General features: G+C 53.1%; 1 protein-coding gene across 3 annotated transcripts in view; it reads right to left on the bottom strand.

Moving 5' to 3' along the window:
• Positions 1 to 13,505: 13,505 nt before the first annotated feature.
• ACSF3 (acyl-CoA synthetase family member 3) overlaps positions 13,506 to 18,594 on the bottom strand; it is a 78,069-nt gene continuing 72,980 nt past the window's right edge. For all 3 annotated transcript variants that reach the window (XM_080643846.1, XM_080643844.1, XM_080643845.1), the window contains exons 8-10: positions 18,417 to 18,551; positions 18,159 to 18,270; positions 13,506 to 13,840 (exon numbers count right to left, since the gene is read on the bottom strand). In XM_080643846.1, coding sequence (XP_080499972.1) covers positions 13,693 to 13,840; positions 18,159 to 18,270; positions 18,417 to 18,551 — 395 coding nt within the window. In that variant the 3' untranslated portion in view covers positions 13,506 to 13,692. The remainder of the gene's footprint in view (positions 13,841 to 18,158; positions 18,271 to 18,416; positions 18,552 to 18,594) is intronic.

Here is an 18,594-nt window from a genome sequence, read left to right as displayed (position 1 = left end):
CAACCTGTCGGGTCGAGGACAAGAAAACCTTAAGAGCATCAGAGGGAAAAGACCAATGAACTTGAAAGCCACAAAGGCCAAGATGCCAAGAAGCAGAGAAGCAGAGGAAAATGGCTTACATCTGGTACCACACTGCCTGTCACTCAGGAGGAGGGAAAAATAAAGACTCAGGTATACAAAGGTTAAGCGAGTTCCCACTCAGAGGCTTTTAAGAGAACTATTACAGAGCATTCGTTATTAAAATGAAATCTGTTGAGCCAAGAAGTTGATAAAATGCCAGAAACTTAATGATTGTATAAAAACAGAACCTATTAATTTTTGTGTCCAAAGCAAAAAACAAAACGGAAACTCTGAAATACCAAGATGATAGAGGGGCAGGTATTAGAAGAAGGTTCAGCATGCGACAGCCTTGTCCTGGCCAGGGGTGGCCATGTGTTGCTTAACCATAAACTTGGTTGGAAGAACTATAGACTTTATAGTAGGTATTTAAAATTTTTAAGGGTTTTCAAGGAACAGAAATATAATTTATAATTTCCTAATAATCAAAGAGAAAAAAGTTGAGAAGGTTATTCACACAACAAAAGAGGAGGCAAAAACAACAAAGCAAACATCCCTAAGATGGTAGGCAGGACACGCAGAATAAGATTGCAGAAATAAGTCTCGATATATCAGCAACCACAATAAATGGGCTGCATCAGATCTAGCGATGCCACTTAAGAGACACAACACCTGTCAGTCCAAGATGTGGACACCACACAGAGTTGGTGATGAAAGACTCCAAAGACGGCCACTGAAATACGAGCCCCCAGAATAGCAACATTAGAGACAAATACAGTTTTTCTTTTTTAATCCTCACCCTAGGATATTTTTCACTGATTTTTAGAGAGGGGGAAAGGGAGAGAGAGAGAGTGAGAGGGAGGGAGAGAGAGAGAGAGAGAGAGAGGCCGGGGATTGAACCTGTGACCTTTTGGTGCATGGATGATGCTCCTACCAACTGAGCCACATCAGCCAGGGCTCAAGACAAATATAATTTAAGGAAAAAACATAAATAGGGGAAAGAGATGCTAAATGACATCCACCAAAAAATATAATAATCTATACTAATAAAAGAGAAAGATGCAAATTGACTGTACCTTCGCAACACCCACCAGCCAATCAGGAGTGAGTATGCAAATTAACCCAACAAAGATGGCAGGTTAATTTGCATGCACAGGTGATGATGCAGGTGTTCCATACTGCCCCAGCCACTCTGGGCCTCTGGGCAGCGTGGGAAGGTGGAAAGGTGGCTCCGGCCAGAGTGAAGGCAGTGCTGGCAGCCAGGGGAAGGAAGGCCCATTCTTGCACGAATCTTCGTGCATCGGGCCTCTAGTCTATCTAATAGTAGAGGAATATGCAAATTGTTCAGGACACCGTCACAGTAACAGTAACGACCAGCAGGCTGTGTGAGGTGACCAGGCCGGCAGGGGGCGGTTAGTGAGGGACGACCAAACGACTGAACAGCAGGCTGCATGGGGTGACCAGGCTGGCACAGGGCAGTTGGGGGTTACCAGGCTGGCAGGGGGGTCAGTTAGGGATGATCAGGCCGGCAGGCAGAGGTGGTTAGGGGTGATCAGGCAGGCAGGCAGGTGAGCAGTTAAGAGCCAGTGGTACCAGATTGTGAGAGGGATGTCCAACTGCCGGTTTAGGCCCGATTCCTGGGATTGGGCTTAAACCGGCAGTCGGACATTCCCCGAGGGGTCCCAGATTGGAGAGGGTGCAGGCTGGGCTGAGGGGAATTTCATGCAGTGGGCCTCTAGTCAAATATAATATGGGCCAAAGAACATAATGTTGAAATATATGCAGGGCAACTTGACAGAGTGACAGGGAAAAACAAACAGCTGTGCATGGTGGAGATTTGAACATGCCTTATACTGGGAGGCCAGGCAGGCCAGACACTGCGGCATAGAGGCTCTGAAATAACCAAATTAACAAATTTAATCTAACAGATTCTTTTCAATCTCTGGGCTCTGAAACAAAACCCAGCTGCATAGGAGAACACAAAAGATGCCTCAGATTGCAAAGAACTGGAATTGCATGGCCCGTGTTCTTGCAGAATAATATGGAGAGCAGGAGAAAATGGTGGATTGAAAATGAGATTAAATGAAAGTGGAAATGACAGAGTGTCTGGGACTGGTGGTGCCTAAGGACCTGAGATCTATTTATAAGAACAAGCCAGACAGAAGCCAACTGAAGCCACCAGGAAAGGAAGAACGATGACGGGAAGTTGATGAAATGAAAGAGACTCAGTGAGTATTAGCAAACGAAAGAGAAAGTTAAATAGACAAGTGCAGCAAGATTGCTGAGGACAGGACAGAGGTTCTAGGCCATAAGAGAAGGCTGGGCACAACTTTATGCCAATAAAGCTAGAACCTAGATGAAGTGTACGGTTTTATAGAAGATACAGATAATCAAATGGACTCATGAAGAAGTGGCAATTTTGAACAAACCAGTAACCATTCAAGAGACCAAATCAGTAATTAAAGACATCCTGCCCATGATAGCATGCCTGGATGCTCTCGGGGGCCATTTGATCCCCTTCAAAATCTTAAATAAAATGCAGACCCAAGCCTTAGCCAGTTTGGCTCAGTGGATAGAGCGCCAGCCTGTGGACTGAAGGGTCCAGGGTTCCATTCTGGTCAAGGGCACATATCCCTGTTGTGGGCTTGATCCCCAGTGGGGGGCATGTAGGAAGCAGCCACTCAATGATTTTCTCTCATCATTGATGTTTCTATCTCTCTTTTCCTTCCTCTCTGAAATCAATAAAAATATATTTTTAAAAAGTGCAGGCCCCAGTCCTGCACCCAAAGTCCTAGGCAAGAAGGGTGTTGGGATTCAGAATTTTTCAGATGTTTGAAAAGAATAACCTGTGTTATTTCCCCGGGATCTGCAACCAATACACAAATACTGACACAGCCTCACGTCCCTTCTGCTCAGGTTTGTCTGCTGTCTCACTCCCTTCAGGTTGCTATGACAAAACAACTGGGTGGCTTACAAATAGCAAACACAGATCTCTCACAGCTCTGGAGGCTGGAAAGTCCGCGATGTGGACTCCAGCAAACCTGATGTATGGTGAGGGCGTCCCGGTTCAGTGTCGGTGCTTCTCCCTGAGTGCTCACATGGCAGGAGGAGCAGGGAACAGGGAGCTCTCAGAGTCCCTTTATAAGGGCACTAATTCCATCATGGTGGCCCCACCCTCACGACTTAATTGTCTCCCGAAGTGCCTACCTCCTAACACCATTACATTGGGGGGTAGGTTCAACATATGAATTTTCAGGGGACACAAATACTTAGTTTCTAGTATCTGTCAAATTAGTTTACCACAAACATAAAAAACTTTGGTTTTCAGAGTTTTGATATTGGAATTATAGATTAGAAACCATGGAGCTAGTTTAAGGGTCACATTAAACAGAGTCTAATCTAGCTCCCCGCCCCCCACATTGTGATCAAGTAGGGTTTATCCCAGGAGCAGAAGTGTAATGTCAGAAAATCATCCACATTAACATATTGAAGACAGAAAGGGTGGTCAATTTCATAGATTAGAAAAATACTCAATAAATTTCACATTCATTCACCAAACCCTTGGCAAGCAGGGGTAGCAACACACGAGCTGCTCTGCGTCACTGGACGTGGCTCTAGCAGGGGTGGGCAAACTTTTTGACTCGAGGGCCACAATGGGTTCTTAAACTGGACCGGAGGGCCGGAACAAAAGCATGGATGGAGTGTTTGTGTGAACTAATATAAATTCAAAGTAAAGGAGCGGAGGGGAGAGCAAGAGAACCCTCTGCTCTTTCGGCTCCGCAGGCCGGATAGAACAGCCGAACGGGCCGGATCCGGCCCGCAGGCCGTAGTTTGCCCACGGCTGCTCTAGAGGCATTTGCCCACCCTCCTTCTTCCAGTTTTTATTTTACTGAAGATTCCAGCAATGCAGTCAGCAGAGAAAAGAAAGAGCGAGGAAGGCTAAGAGTTGTAAAGGAGGAGGGAGAACTGTGCTAATGGGCTGATGTTGATAACACAAGCAATTCACAAATTCAGCAAGGCTGCAGGTTGGAAATAAACACACACACCATTCCAATAACCAAGTGAAGAATAAAATTAAAAAATCCCATTCAGGTTTTCAACAAAAAGTATAGAGCCCCTGAGACTTGCCCTCTCAGATGTGCACAGTTATTACATAGGACGGTCCAAGCTCGTGGCTGGAGGATGCAGTTTGTAAAGACGTCAAGTCTCACCAGACCAAGGCACAAAATCAATCCCCTCCAATGAAATTTACAATGAGGCTTTTAAAAAAGGAACTTGAAGTTTCTCTTAAAATTCAGATGGAAGAGCTAACGGACAAGAGGAGCCAAGACTGTCCTGAGAAAGGAGCTGGGATGGGTGTCTTGTCCTAACAAACGTGGAGACCTAGGAAGTCCGCGGGAGTCCCACAGCTTAGAAAAGGGCGAGTGGGCAGAGCGCTCGGATACCTGATGCGACGGGCCGCAGGCGGTTCAGTGGGGAGGTACAGAAGATTCTATAACTGGAAACATTCGTTATTCCATGTTGGAAAACTCAGGGTCTTCATACCACATATGTGCGAAAATAAATTCCCAGTGAATTAAGGCTTAAATGAGAAAAGCAAAGCTTTGTAACTTTTAGAACAACATATGGAAAAATATACTTAAGAGCTTGGAGTAGGAAAGGCTTTTATAAGCAAGAAAAACTCAAACCATAAAAAATATTAATGCATTTGAGTACATTAAAAATTTTAAATTTGCATATTTAGATATCATTAAATGAAGTAAAAGACAAGCCACATAACTAATTCATAATAAAAAAAATTACCAACAACCAATAGGAAATGGGCAAAGAACATGAATAGGCAATTCACAGAATAAGAAACACAAATGGACAATAAACATATTCAAATTATTCCTTTTAACTAGTAACTATGGAAATGCAAATTAAAACAAAGAGATTCCATTCCACACCCAGCACACTGGGAGAAACTAAAAGTCTGTTGGTCCGTGTTGGCGTGGAGGTGAGATTAGAGTCTCACGTGTGCTGGAGGGCGTCTGCATAGGCACAGCCTCTTTAGAAAGAATGGGGCGTGGTGCCAGTGGCTGCCAGCTCCCAGCCAGTCCCCAGGCTTTCCTCCATCCTGTCCTGGCTGTTACTGGCCACCAGGTGCCCGAAGGCAGCTGACACCTGGTGGGTGGCTTCAGAGCTCAGAACTATGCTGTCTAGGGACATTTATGTGTCTGTGTATGTGTGCATGCATAGCATGTGCACTTTATATACATCCATGCATGTGCACATATGTGTATATGGTTGTGCACACACACGCCTGTATGTATATGCATGTAGCATACACATGCGTTCATACCTGCATGTATACACGTAACTCTGTGATTGTATGTATGCGGGCACAGGTGAGCATGCATGTTGGTGTGCATGAACATACATCCAAAGTATTGTGTACACACATGTACACACACGTGCACATCTGTGTGTCTAGGTATGCCTGTATGCATGCACTTGCACGTGTACAGAGGCAGCCAGGCCGGCTGGTGCAGTGTCCCACCTTCTTTCTAAGGAGTGGCTCTCCCCTGTCATGGCAGTGCTAATGGGAGTGTGGCTGATGCATTAAGGATGCGCCTGCTTGTTGCCGTTGTTGTTTTAATGGTTTTATTGCTCGATGGTGAGGAAAGGGCTGGCAGGCTGGAATGAAGTAGATTGTTGGCTTAATGGCCCATAGCCATTACAGAGTAATTGAATGGCTGTGTATATATGATCAGACTGTCAACGGGCTACGTGCACCGCAAGCTGATGATGAGAGGGGCTGCCGGTGGGCACAGCTCAGCCTTGGGAGAAACCCTGGGGCGGGCAAGGGCCACCATGGGAAGGACCGTGCAGATGTGCCGGGGTCAAGTGCTATGCCCAACAGCATATTCCCACAGAGTTAGGTCATGCCTGCATGCAAACCCACAAACACGGTTACTCATACACAAGCCTGCAAGATGCACAGCCCCATGCATGTGCCCACTCCTCTTACAAAGTGTGCAGTGCTCCCCACATCTGCACACTTTACACACCCTTGTGAAGCCCCGTGCTCCAGCAGGTGCAGAGGGATGGCGCCTGTAGAGGCCCGAGGGAGACACCTGTACCCTCTGGGCTGAGGGCTCGGTGTGCCTGGAGTCAGGTGTCAGAGGCTGGCAGATCCCCTGCTCATGGAGGTCACTGCTCTGGCAAAGGCTGACTGACCACCTGCCCAGTCCCACGCTGAGGGGCTGCATGGTCTCAGGGGAGAACAGGGAGGCTGCCGAAAGCCAGGACCAGGGTGGTCAGCCAGGTGGGAGCCGCCCCCTGTAGCTGCTCTGTGCTCTGATGTGGTTGTGCTGCAGGAAGGGCCTCTGCCCCTCGGACATAGCCTCGGCCCTGCTTGCCCAGGCCCCGGGGCCTCTGCCCGGTCCTGTGCTCCTGCTCCTACGTCCCGGGTCTGGGAGGGGCCCTGCCAGCCTGGCACCCAGCTCCACACTTCCCTGCTTGGGGAGGACCTTGAACTCCATCAGATTGTGGCTGAGGGCTGAGAGGAGCCCCACCCTACCCCCTTTGTGCTGCGAGTTCAGAGGAGCCTTCTGGAACGTGATTTCCACTGAGTCCCTCGCCTGCCCTCGAGCACAGGCACCCTTGACCCTGTCTTCACAGATGAGGGAACAGGCTCTGAGAGGCACACGGGTGGCGGGAGGGGCTCACCCTGGCCACCCACCTTGGTGCTTGACTGAGGAATTGTCCCCAACTTGGGACCTGGAAGAGAAAAGGAAGGGGGGCCTCCCACCAGGGCCTCGGACGAGCCAGCCTCCCCCTGCTGTGCCCTGGAGCCCCTCCCTTTCTCCGTGCAGATGCCCCTCTACAAGCCTGTCTGGGCCTGTTTCCCGTTCTTCATACCTGTGAGCCTGTGAAGGATGCCTGTTTACCTCTTGGAGCAGAGGCCTCACGATCATGCTGGCCGGAGACCCAGGACGCTGAAGCTGGTTGGAGAGGACATGGAGCCACCACTTGGACCAGGTTCCAAAAGAATTCTTCAACAGCCCCCTTTCCGTCCTCTTAAAACGCCAGCTGAAGGGCGACTGGTGCAGGAAACAGGAAGAGGCCTAGCCATCAACACGCACCTGGAGACTGAAACACGCTGCTCTCTCAGCCTGCAGGTCGGAAGCCCAGCACCGTGTCTCTGGGGCTAAAATCAGGTGTCGCAGGCCAGGCTCCCCTGGCTGTTCTGGGGGAGAATCCATTTCCTCATCTTTTCTGGCTTCTTGGCCCTTGGCCCCTCCCTCCACCGTCCAGGCCAGCAATGGCTGCGCGTGTCAGCCCATCGTCCTAACTCTGCCCCTCCTGCCCCTCTCCAAATGTTAGGATGCTGTATGACACTGGGCCCACCCAGGGACCCGGGATCAGCCTCTGTTTTAAGACTCCTTTGCCTCATGAAGTAACATTCACAGGCCCAGTCTCAGGACCAGGATGTGAACAACTTGGGGGCCCTCACTGGTGGTCCCAGCATCTGAGGGCAGCTGGGGGACCCACAGGGACTGGGCAGAGGTGGGCCAGGCTCATCCGGGACAGCCATGCAGCTAGTTCCAGAGGAGCTCCCTGTCCGGGAAGACCGAACCAGGCGCCCGGGCATGGGCTGCCCCTGCCAGGCAGGCCAGGGGCCAACTCCCTTTTCTCTGCTGCACCTCTGCTAGGCTCCTCCCTGTGCCAAGTTGGTCTCCAGCACGCTGCTGCCACATGCAGCCAGCCCCGCTCCCCATCTCCCGTCCAGCCTCTTCTCCCAGGTCCAACATGTAGGTAACCCCTGGGGCCTGCCGACTCCATCCAGGCCTGTGCCCTGGGTCGCTGCACCCCTCCTTATAGGGCTGCCCAAGCCCACCTGCCAAGACCAGCTCAGACACTGCTTCCTCTGGACGCCCCCAGTGTTCCGGGAGCCCCTCCAGCACCCACGCACTTCGATAAGGCCTGTCAGTATCTTGGTTAGTTATTCGTGTGTGTGGCCTCACCCCTCGGACAGAGTTCCTGAAGGTAGAAGAACTAGTGCTTTGAGCCCAAACAGCATGGGTGGTACCACAGCCTTTCCCTTCCCAGGACCCTGGGACAGTTGCTCATCTCACTGGTCCTCAGTTTCCTCATCTGTAAAATGGGCTGAGCACTCCCTTCAAGGTGCTCACCTGCCTGGCCTCCGAGGCCAGGAGAGCAGCTGGTCCCATCAGGTATGTGAACATGTTGGGGTCTGGAGTGGACAGCCCCTTCCTCTCCCTCGTATTTAGGTGTGTGGGAGCCCCTCCCCACCGGGCGGTGCAGCTCAGACAGGCTCTCTGGGTGAGGCAGGTGGCTCGGCCCCTTCCTGCAGTCATCCGTCTCCCAGCTTTATTAATGGCTGTGTCAGTGCCGCGCAGGCCGCCTGCAGCTGTCTGCAGTGATGGATGACGAAGCGCCTCTGCTGCTATTTATTCTCCAGTGACCCTGTCCCCCCATTGTTGCGTGCGTAAGAGTTATGAATGTGGGACATGATAATTTGATATGGATCTATTTGGTGAGCTAAGAATTTACTGCATCCTTGATGTTTTAACAAAGGGTACACTTGAGTCCTGCAGGCAGTTTAAAGGCTGCTCTGACCGCGCTCCCAGCCCAGTGGGAAGGGGCAGCCAGCCCCACAGGGCCCAATGTAGGGCGCAGGGGCCAGCTCTGGTGAAGCGTGGGCTGCTCTGGCTCAGGAAGGTTCTAGAAGGGGCACCAAGAGGCCATAACAGTGCACATAGGACCACAATGCAAAGGTGACCTTGAGCAATTGACTGACCAGAGATGCAGAGTCCACACATGGAGACAGTCCCCACTGCGACCAAGGACACAGGGACAGGGGGACATGGGCTGAATGCTGGGTGGGACGGGGGACTGTAGGAGTGGCAAGGGGACTATGGGGAGGTGAGGGGACAGGGAGGGGACTGCTAGGAAAGGGGATCAAGGGGGGTGGGAGGTAATGAGGAAGAGGTCCCGTGGGGAACCCTGACAGATTCATCCAGTGGCTGGAAGGTAAGGGGCACAGAGAGTAAAGAGGAGGAGCAGGAAGAGGCAGGTGTGGCAGGGCTGATGCAGAGGCCCAGGGCTCCCCAGAGGGAGGCCTCAGCACAGGACCATTTATTGTTGAAAGTATTACATGTGTCTCCTTTTCCCCCCGCATTGACCTCTTCTAGCTGCCCCCCCCGCCACCTTCACCACCCTATAGTCTGTGTCCATGGGTTATGCATATATGCATACAAGTTCTTTGGTTGATCTCTTTCCACCCACCCTCCCATCCCCACCTTCCCTGAGGTTCGACAGTCTGTTCCACGCCTCCATGTCTCTGGATCCACTCCACTCATGTTTATTTTGTTCATTAGATTCCACATATGAGTGAGATCATGTGATATTTGCCTTCCTCTGACTTATTGCGCTTAGCATGATACTCTCCATGTCCATCCATGTCGTTACAGATGGTAAGAGTTCTTTCTTGTTTACAACAACATAGTATTCCACGGTGTAAATGTACCACAACGTTTTTATCCACTCATCTGCTGATGGGCACTTGGGCTGTTTCCAGATCTTAGCTATTGTAAATTATGCTGCTATGAACATAGGGGTGCATACATTCTTTCTGATTGGTGCTTCAGGTTTCTTAGGATATATTCCTAGAAGTGGGATCACTGGGTCAAATGGGAGTTCCATTTTTACCTTTTTGAGGAAACTCCATACTGTTTTGCACCGTGGCTGCACCAGTCTGCATTCCCACCAGCAGTGCACGAGGGTTCCCTTTTCTCCACATCCCTGACAGCACCTACAGTTCGTTGATTTGTTGAGGACAGCACAGGACCATTTTAAGAAATGAGCTATCGTTTTAAAATTTACTGTTTAGCGCTGGAATTTGTCTTCAATTTTTTTTTAATGTAAAAACTCAACATAAAACAGAAAAAGAATCGAGATTTCAGAGTTTAAGGTGATAAAAGGAACTCTTGGAAAACTGCTTTATAATCCTGGTCCCACTTAACCCCAAAATGGGGGAGGGGGGTTGTCACAGAGCATGTGTGTGTGTATGTGTGTGTGTGCGCGTGCACATACATAGGTATACATGCAAGGATGTCTGTGAGCACATATGTATGTATGTAGGTGTGTGGGCATGCATATGAGCACACATGTATGCAGGGATGTTGGTGAGCACACATGTATACAGACATGTGAGCATGTGTATGCGGGGGTGTTTGAGCAGGTGTGTGGGCGTGTGAGCACACACATATATGCAGGGATATGTGTGTGTGGTATGTACACCTGTAGGTAATACCTCTTATTCATTGTTGCTTAAAGTCAACCCGGCACTGTACCTATTTTTATAGTTTTCTCATCTAAAATGGGCAGTGAGCTGCCGTTTTCTGCACGACGGTCTCATTTTGTCTCCCAATGGACAGGAGCAGGGACTATCTCCAGATCCCCTTTATAGACAGGAACGCCAGGCTTAGTGCCCCCTGACCTGGTTCTCAGGGTGCTGGCTGGGCCCTCTGTCTCTGAGCAGGCAGACTTGGGATCTTGCTCCCCGGGGGCCTGGGCTGCCAGTGGGTCCCAGCCCCACCTGTGTTGGCTAGGGACCAGGGTGGCAGGCAGCTCTGCTTTTGGACACACCTGGAGAGTCTGATCCCGTGGCCCTCTGGGGGTCAGGACTCACTCCAGGACATGAGGCACATCTGTGTTGGTCCTGGGGCCCAGCACTGCGGAGTTCTGTTTGCGGCTGTGACATTTTCTGCTGTGGCCCCTGCTCTGGGGGGGACTCGGGAGAAATGTTGCAGGGGAAGCCTGGTCCAGGAGAACTTTTTAAAGTCCCAAGTGTGAAGGTGGCAGGGCGAGGCCATGCCTCCCCAGAGGGAGACAGAGGACCGGATGTGAACACAGGGCTGTGGCTCGCTGCAGGCCTGGCGCATTCCTCACCACCGGGAATCTCGGGCCGTAGGTGTGGCAGCAGGGCCAGTGTGGTGAGTAGACCAAGGTTTGAGCTGTGGCTGACAATGGTGGACACGGAAGTGCCTGGTGCCTGGGCAGTGGGTGCTGGTGGCCTGGCCTGTGCGGCCCCGGCAGTTGCTCTATGCCCTGCCCCAACTTCCTGCTGTGGCCTCCTCTGGGGAGCCAGGAGGGCTGGGGAGCTCCTAGGTGAAGACCATGTGCCGTCGCCAGCCCCCAGACTCAACTTCTGAGGAAGTGAAGCCCTCAGCCCTTGGTTAGAACCCGAGAGCCCAGGGGAAGCACCAGCCTCAGATCACAGACAGGGAGACACGGGCAGAGGGCACGGGCTGGGGTGCTGGGAGGGGCTGTCTCAAGCCTGTCTCTCCTCAGGGGCCTCTTACCTTGGCTGGCCTCGTGCCTGCAAACACAGATGCTAGATGGACGTGAAGGCAGCTGGGCTTCCCCTGACCGCTAATGAGTAATGTCCAGGAGGGACATAGTAGGACTCGGGGACCAGCTGAGCCAGGTGTGCTCCCTCCACTCAAGGTCCTGAGGGATCCTGGAGGCACAGGCTGGCCTTCCCTCCGCAGAGGCGGCAGGCTGTCTGTGCAGGAGCCCCCACCAGGAATCCTGGGCATTCCAGGCCGCCTTTCTGTGACTTCAGACCCAGCTCAGACCCTCCCAGTGAGGCTGAAGGCAGATGGGCTGTCAATTAGGCCGTCACAGCTCAGCTCCCAGGGCATCTGCTGCTGGCTTCACTGTGGGAGCTGAGTGTGGGATGGGCGGGCTGCCTCAGGTGTGCAGGGGGCATTTTTAGCAAGGGGAACTTCCTGGAAGCCTCGTGACCCTCCATCACGTTGACGTAACAAGTGGGCCCAGCGTTCTGTGTCCTTAGAGGGCCGTTCCAAGGACAAATCAACATCCTCTGTCCTCTTGCTGTTAGCCGAAGGGGACTGTTATTTTCTGAAAGTATTTGACATAAATTATAGCATAAAGCAAATAATTATGTACACATTTTTAGGAATTAGTGTCAAATCACTGGGATTGGGAAAGACCCTGCAGTGTTCAGTCTGACTTCTCTCAGCAGCACGTGGTTATGTGGTTCCCTAGTTACCACAGGGGCGGCCACAGGACCGGGGAAGCCAGTGTCCACCATGGTGTGGAGGGCTGCCCTCAAAAGGAGCCAGCTGTGGGCACAGCGGCTGAGCCCCTCAAAGGGGCCTGCCTGGTAGTTGGGTGGCTGGCGTTCATGTCCAGACCTCAGGCAGGAGGGAGCCTGGGGCTGGATGTTCCTCTGAGCAAATGCCACACCCAGGGTCAGGCCTTGGGGAGTCACAGGCCACAGGAGGGGCTGAGGGCGGGAGGGTGGTCCCAGGCCTGCCTCTCTCACCAGCTACAGCCTCTCAATAAGGCACTGCACTCCTGCACAGGCTGGGGGGCTCCTCCAGTTCCCACAATTTGCTGCTCTTTCAGAGACAGGTTCTGGAAAAGTCAAGGCCAGACTCCTGCTGTGCTGTGAGGGCCACTTCCCACCAGCTGTGGGCAGAGGAGCTGCCCCGGTCTCTAGTCAACTGTCCAGAAGCCTCTGGATTCTCTGCTCAGAGTGCACAAAGGGCACCCATGCGTCGGAATCAACACGGCCAAGAGCGGGGAGTGGGGACGCTGAGGTCTGTGCAACTGTGGCCAGGAGTGTGGAGGACGGGGCCTGCCTGGGGGGAGGGTCTGGGAAGGAGAAGGTGGCATTTAGACAAAGACTGAAAGGAGGGGTTGTGGGAGTACAGGGGTATGTGGTGGGGACAGCATGGAGGGGGTGGGGGTTAAGGGTCAAGGTGGAGCAGCTGCAGGGCCACTGGTGGTCAGCTTCTGGCTACTGAGAGGATTTGGACTCCACAGAACAGAGGGATCTACACCACAACCATGGAGGGGAGTGGCTCCACAGGGACCATGTAGTCACAGAGACTGAAATACTGCCACCTGGCCCATCCCAGAAGTTTGTGGGCCCTTTGTGGGGGCTGAGGGATTACACCCAGCTGCTCAGCAGGGGGTTCAGACACGCAGCTTCCCTGGCCCTCTGGTTGCCTGAGCTTTGTCCCTACGGTGGTCAGCTTTGCTTGAAGGCCTACATGAGCCTCTGCCAGACTCTCTGGGGCGCAGTGAGGCCACTCTTGTGACGTGGACTGTCCTAGAGCCACAATGGGAAACCCCAGGGAGAACGGAAGAGATGATGGCATGCCCAAACCCCTCACCTGGATGCCTGGGCCTGTCCTCCAGGTGGGCTCCTCAGAGCAGTCAGGGTTCAATCAGAAGGCTCTGTAGGGGTCGAGGCCACCTGAGGCAGCGGCATGGGCATCCTAGACAATGGGGGGACACCCCGGGCTGCGTGCGTGCACATGTATGCAGACAAGTGCATTCTTTGTCCCCGCCACACAGCCCCCACGCAGGCCCTGGGTAGACAGCACAGCACAGGTGTTTTTCTCTGAGAAGCTTTACTAAATTTCCTGTGGAGACCTGTATCCCTGGACCCGCCTGGGGCCTGACCAGGCAAAAGTGTGGATGTGGCCACAGGGACGGACAGAGGAGGCCTCTGGCTGTGATCTTACTCCATCAGGCCGGACTCTGTTCCACCCAATTTGGGGGTTTTGGTGTAAAGTAGATGCTGGCTCATGGGTGCCTGGCCTCCGGTGCTCCCTGGCTGTGAGGGTAGAACTGCCTGATCAGGTCCTTCTTGTTGATCTTCCCCATCTGGTTCCTTGGGATCTCCTCCACCAGCAGGAGCTCCGAGGGCACGGCATATGGGGCCAGGACGCCTCTGCAGAGACAAGCGTGACCTGAGTGGCAGGAACTCCAGGCCCAGATGGCACCCACCTCACGGCCTGGCCATACCTGTGCTTGTTCCAGGAGGGTGCCCTCCTGCAGGACACTCTGACACAGAGATGACCCTCTGCCCACCCTGCACCTGGTCACTGCAGCAGCCTTAGCCAGACAGGTGGAGAAGGTGGCCTCCCTGCACCAGAGCCCAGCACTCAAACAGCACCAGCATTAGTCCAGGGATGGCTCTAACCTGTAGCCCCCACTCCCATGAGGGGCACCCCATTACATGGTGTGTCTGCCTGTGTGTGGCCACATGCTGGGGTCCCACACCCACAGGCTCTGCTTGGGACCTCCGCCTTAGGCTGCGGGCCCACACTCTCCCTCCCGAGACCCTTTCTGGTCAAGCGGCTGCTCCCTACTCTCTGACAGCCACACCCGGGCCACGTGCTCCTTTGTAAGGAAACTGCAGAAGCACTGGTTGCTGCCTGGGGTGGCAGTTCCCCGCCTCCTGGGACACATGGACTCCAATCTGCTGACAACCTTCAGGCCAGGCTGGAGTGATACAGATAGCGGGCTGCAGGACACATGGCCCCCAGTGTCTGCCCAGGGCCAACAGGTGGCCGTGGCCCTCCATTCTGTAGCTGTGGGGTCTTGGCCACTAAGGATTAGTAGCAAGGAGCTGGTGGTGGGGGTGGACGAGAAACCCCAATTCTTGCCTAAACAGCCTGGTGCTTATGAATAAACATGAGCCCAATCACCCTTTCAGGCTGGGTCCATCTGCCCACAGGCAGAAAGCATCAGCAATATAGCCCTGAACACATTACTATCCCGGGGCAGCTCCTTCCTTAAACAGACTGCAGCAGGCCAGGGCTATGGTGTGGCTCCCACTCCAGGGTACTTGAGTGCAGGCTGCTGCTGGCTCACGAGGAGAGACAGTGCCACCATCTGTGGTCCTGGCAGCCGTAGGAGATGGCCGGGGCTGCCCACGGGTTGGAGGACATGTGGGGCCAGGCTGGACTTTGCTGGAATAAGCCACCAGAGGGAACACTACAACTTGTTCCCGAAACATAGCTGCCCACTGCTCTGCAGCCTGGCTGCCAAAACTCAGTGTCTCCAGTGGTATTTGGGTGGCATGCCGTGCTTTGTGGCCTCCACTTTTCTTTACCATGCTAGCACTGAGCTGGGTGCCAGGGCCCAGAGAGAAGAGGGCCCAGGAGGGCCTGGGGGTGTGGCCTGAGATGAAGGCAGATTCCCAAGATGAAGAGTGCAGGTGAGAAGGCAGTAGAGCACCATTTCCCAGGAACCAAAAGAAAGACCAGTCAATCTGAATCCCATGTCCAGCAAAAGTATCTTTCAAGAATGAAGGTGAAATTATAGACCTTTTTAGACACACAGATGCTGACGAAGTTCCTCACCAGCAGACCAGCACCAGATGGGAGCGTGTCTGCAGGCAGGAGGAAATGCTGCCGACAGAACTGAGGGCGAGCCAAGGCAGGAAGAGCAGCAGAGCCGGGAAACAGATACCATTTCCTTATTATTGACTTCTCTTTAGGAGTAACTGCTTAACAAAAATAAAAGATGGTAGTGTGGGTGTGTGACAAATATAAAAGTAGATGCATGGCAATAATAGCCACAAGCTGTCTATGCATGAAGAGGCCGATGTCATGGGAGAGAGACTGTGGAAAGTTAAAGATGCACAGTATAAACCCTAACTTAGCAACCACTAAAAAAGGGGGGAAAAGTATAAAAATTAAAATGTTCTAAAAGTGTTGTGAAGAACACAGGCTTAAAATCTGCAGATCCTGCATTTCCAAGAACAGTGATCCCTTCATTGCAGGACAGAGTCTGTAAGCTGGGCCTGCTTTCCTCCAAGGGTCCCAGCTTAGCAACTGGTCTAATACAAAGCTCTCAGAACTGCTTCAAGGCAAAGTGAGATCTCGCATAGGAATCCAGCAAAGCTGAATTGTTTGTTAAGAGTAAGTTTCCCTGTGAAAAAATCCACATGGACAGTGGAGATACTGCCTAACGCCTCCCAAACACGTCTCCTTGCAGGAGGGATGGTGGGGCACAGCGGGGACAGGACTTTAGCCACCATCACGACTCATCATGGTCTGATTGGATGGTGACACTGAGGATTCTTCCTGGGTGTATAAGTCCCACCTGGCCCACTTCAATTGGCAGTCTGGGGGATGGAAGGGTGGTAGGTTGTCCATGTCCTAGACCCTGCACACATGGTAGTGTTACCCAGCTCTGAGACCATGCCCCATGGAGATGCACTGCCTGAGCTGGGGCTGCCAGCTTCCCTGTTACTCCTGCTAAAAGCGCAGCATGGGGGAGGCCGGCAGCTCTTTACCCGGGGAGCAGAGAGATTGAGAGGACGGCAAGAATCTTCAGAAATTAAAAAAAAAAAAATAGCAAAAGAGAAAACATTATTTAAAAAAAGTTTTTGAAAGACTCCAAATGGTAGTGAACATAGAAACGCAGCCTTACTAAAAAGTCAGTGTCCAAAAGAGTCAGAGGGAGGCTCCTCTCCCCATCCCTGCACCCACACGTGGTACGCAGAGGGTGGCTCTGGAAGGAAGAACCTCTTCTCCCTCCGTGGGGTGGACAGCCTCTGTGTCACACCCAGTGACTGCCCAATTTGAAGACACAAAGGCCCAGACACCAGCCTCAGTCTGACAGTCCTCATGGAGACACACGGCAGGCTAGCCAACTGCTCCGCGCAGTCCTGTTCTCCTAGGAGCATCTCTCCAAAGCACCCCCAGATCCTCTGCACAAAGCGCCCATTTTAGGGTCTTCGCACACCCATAGTCACAAGCCATGACCATCAGAACAGGACCCTGCTTGGGGCTGGGCCAGAAGCCTGAGCTGGATTTGAGAGATGTAGAGGCGAGCCGAGGGTGAAGGGGCATGCGGGCACCTGCCTGAGGACAGCTCTAGGTTAATGTGCGACTGCAGACTTGGAACGGAAACTCTCTGGGAGCTCTTGGGATAGGATACACACATGTACATACACATGCACATAAGTGCACACACATACACACATGTACACATATCCACCCATACTCACATACACACATGTAATTGTTAACAGAGTAATTGTTTAATCAAAGCTGCCTCTCCTCTTGTTAAATGGCAGTGCTCCGACAGTGCTTCTGCAAATCCCGGGGATCTAATTGCCCAGCTGTGCTGCCCCTGATGAAACCAGGATTCCTACTGTTTGTGAAATCATGTTGGACAAGCCAAAAATATCTTTAGCACTGAGAAGGAGACAAGCTGGGGAGGAGGTAGGGGAGGGCGTGGGGAAAAGAGAGAGAGATGAGGAAAGGGGATTACGAACTGCCTCCTTTCTGAGCTCGCAGGGCCACTGCTCCATGGTTCCATTACACCCTCCCCTGTCCTGTCCAGTTCGGTCTGGCTTTGACAAGGATGGGGCAGGGATTTGGGGTGGCCCCTGGGACTGACCACAGGGCCCAGGGAAGGGGCCTGTAAGCCTTGGGACAGAGAAACTACGGGACCAGGCAGATGGCAGAAAGGCTCCTGAGAGAGGGGCTAGGGTTAGGCGGAGGCAAACCGGCCAAGATGCAGGGTGAGGGACAGGGACTGCGCTGCTGGAGATGCGGGAGCTCTGGCCTTGGGTGGGCCGTGAGCACCCAATGGGCATGGGGAAATGCCCATGCTCAGCGCATGTGGTTTATAGCAGTGGTCGCCAACCTTTTGGACCTCACGGACCACCAGCTGGCGACCGCTGGTTTAGAACACAGCCGAGAGGTGGGTGCCATGGCTGAGGCGGGAGAGGCGCAGGAAGGCCCTCCGAGCTGGCTCCCCCCAGCGCCCTGGGGCCAGGCTGGGTGCTCTGGATCTGGCTCCACGTTAACCGGATGTCCCCCTGACAAGACTCTTCCTAAACCCAGGAGAGAATCTGCTGGCTCACCACAGGGGACACTGTCCCGGAGCAAGTGTTTCTGCCACCTCAGACCCTTCCTCCGAACCTCATCTGAGTCGTATGGTGGGAAGTGGGGGCTCCCATTTCCCTGCGCGGGTTCACGGCCCTGCGGTGATGGGCACGCACGGGTTCTACATCTGCTTCTGCCATCATTACAGAGTGTCCCTGGAGCCCCCTACTGGGGCAGCCTCATGTGAGTACCACGTCGCCTGACCTTCCAAGTCCTCCCCAAGATGAACAACAGCAAGGCCCAAGCCCCCACCCGTCCCCTCCAGGCCATGGGACAGTCCACTCCCTGCCCATCCATTCCTGAGGTGGGAAAGTTCCCTCCCCCGACCCCACAAGGGCCGCTGGCCCTGCCTGCCCTTACCTGGCCCACTCTTTGAGCTCCCTGTGGGACAGTGAGTGTCCCTCTTCCAGTGTCACCACTGCAGTAACCCGCTGGCCCCACGTCATGTCCGGGACACCGATCACAGCCACATCTGTGCACAGAACAGGGTGGGCACCTTAAACGCCAAATGATCGCTGCAGGCTACAGAGTAGCAAGAATGTGCAGGAAATGCTGGGGATGTTGGGTCCCTGGAGCAAGTCCTGGGAAACAGTTGCTGGCAGCACCCCAGCCACTCACCCTTGATGCTGGGGTGCGCCAGCAGCAGCCGCTCCACCTCCAGGGCGCTGACCTTGTAGCCACCGGTCTTGATGATGTCCACTGATGTGCGTCCCCGGATCCAGTAGCTGCCGTCCTTAAACATGGCTGTGTCGCCTGAGGAAAGGGGTTCTGGTCACCAGGAGGCGTGCGGCAGGCA

This window comes from Plecotus auritus, assembly GCF_963455305.1.
Source record: "Plecotus auritus genome assembly, chromosome: 10".
NCBI classification, from domain to species: Eukaryota; Metazoa; Chordata; class Mammalia; order Chiroptera; family Vespertilionidae; genus Plecotus; species Plecotus auritus.
Note: the sequence above shows the minus strand (reverse complement) of the source record. Positions and strands in the feature narration are given on the sequence as shown.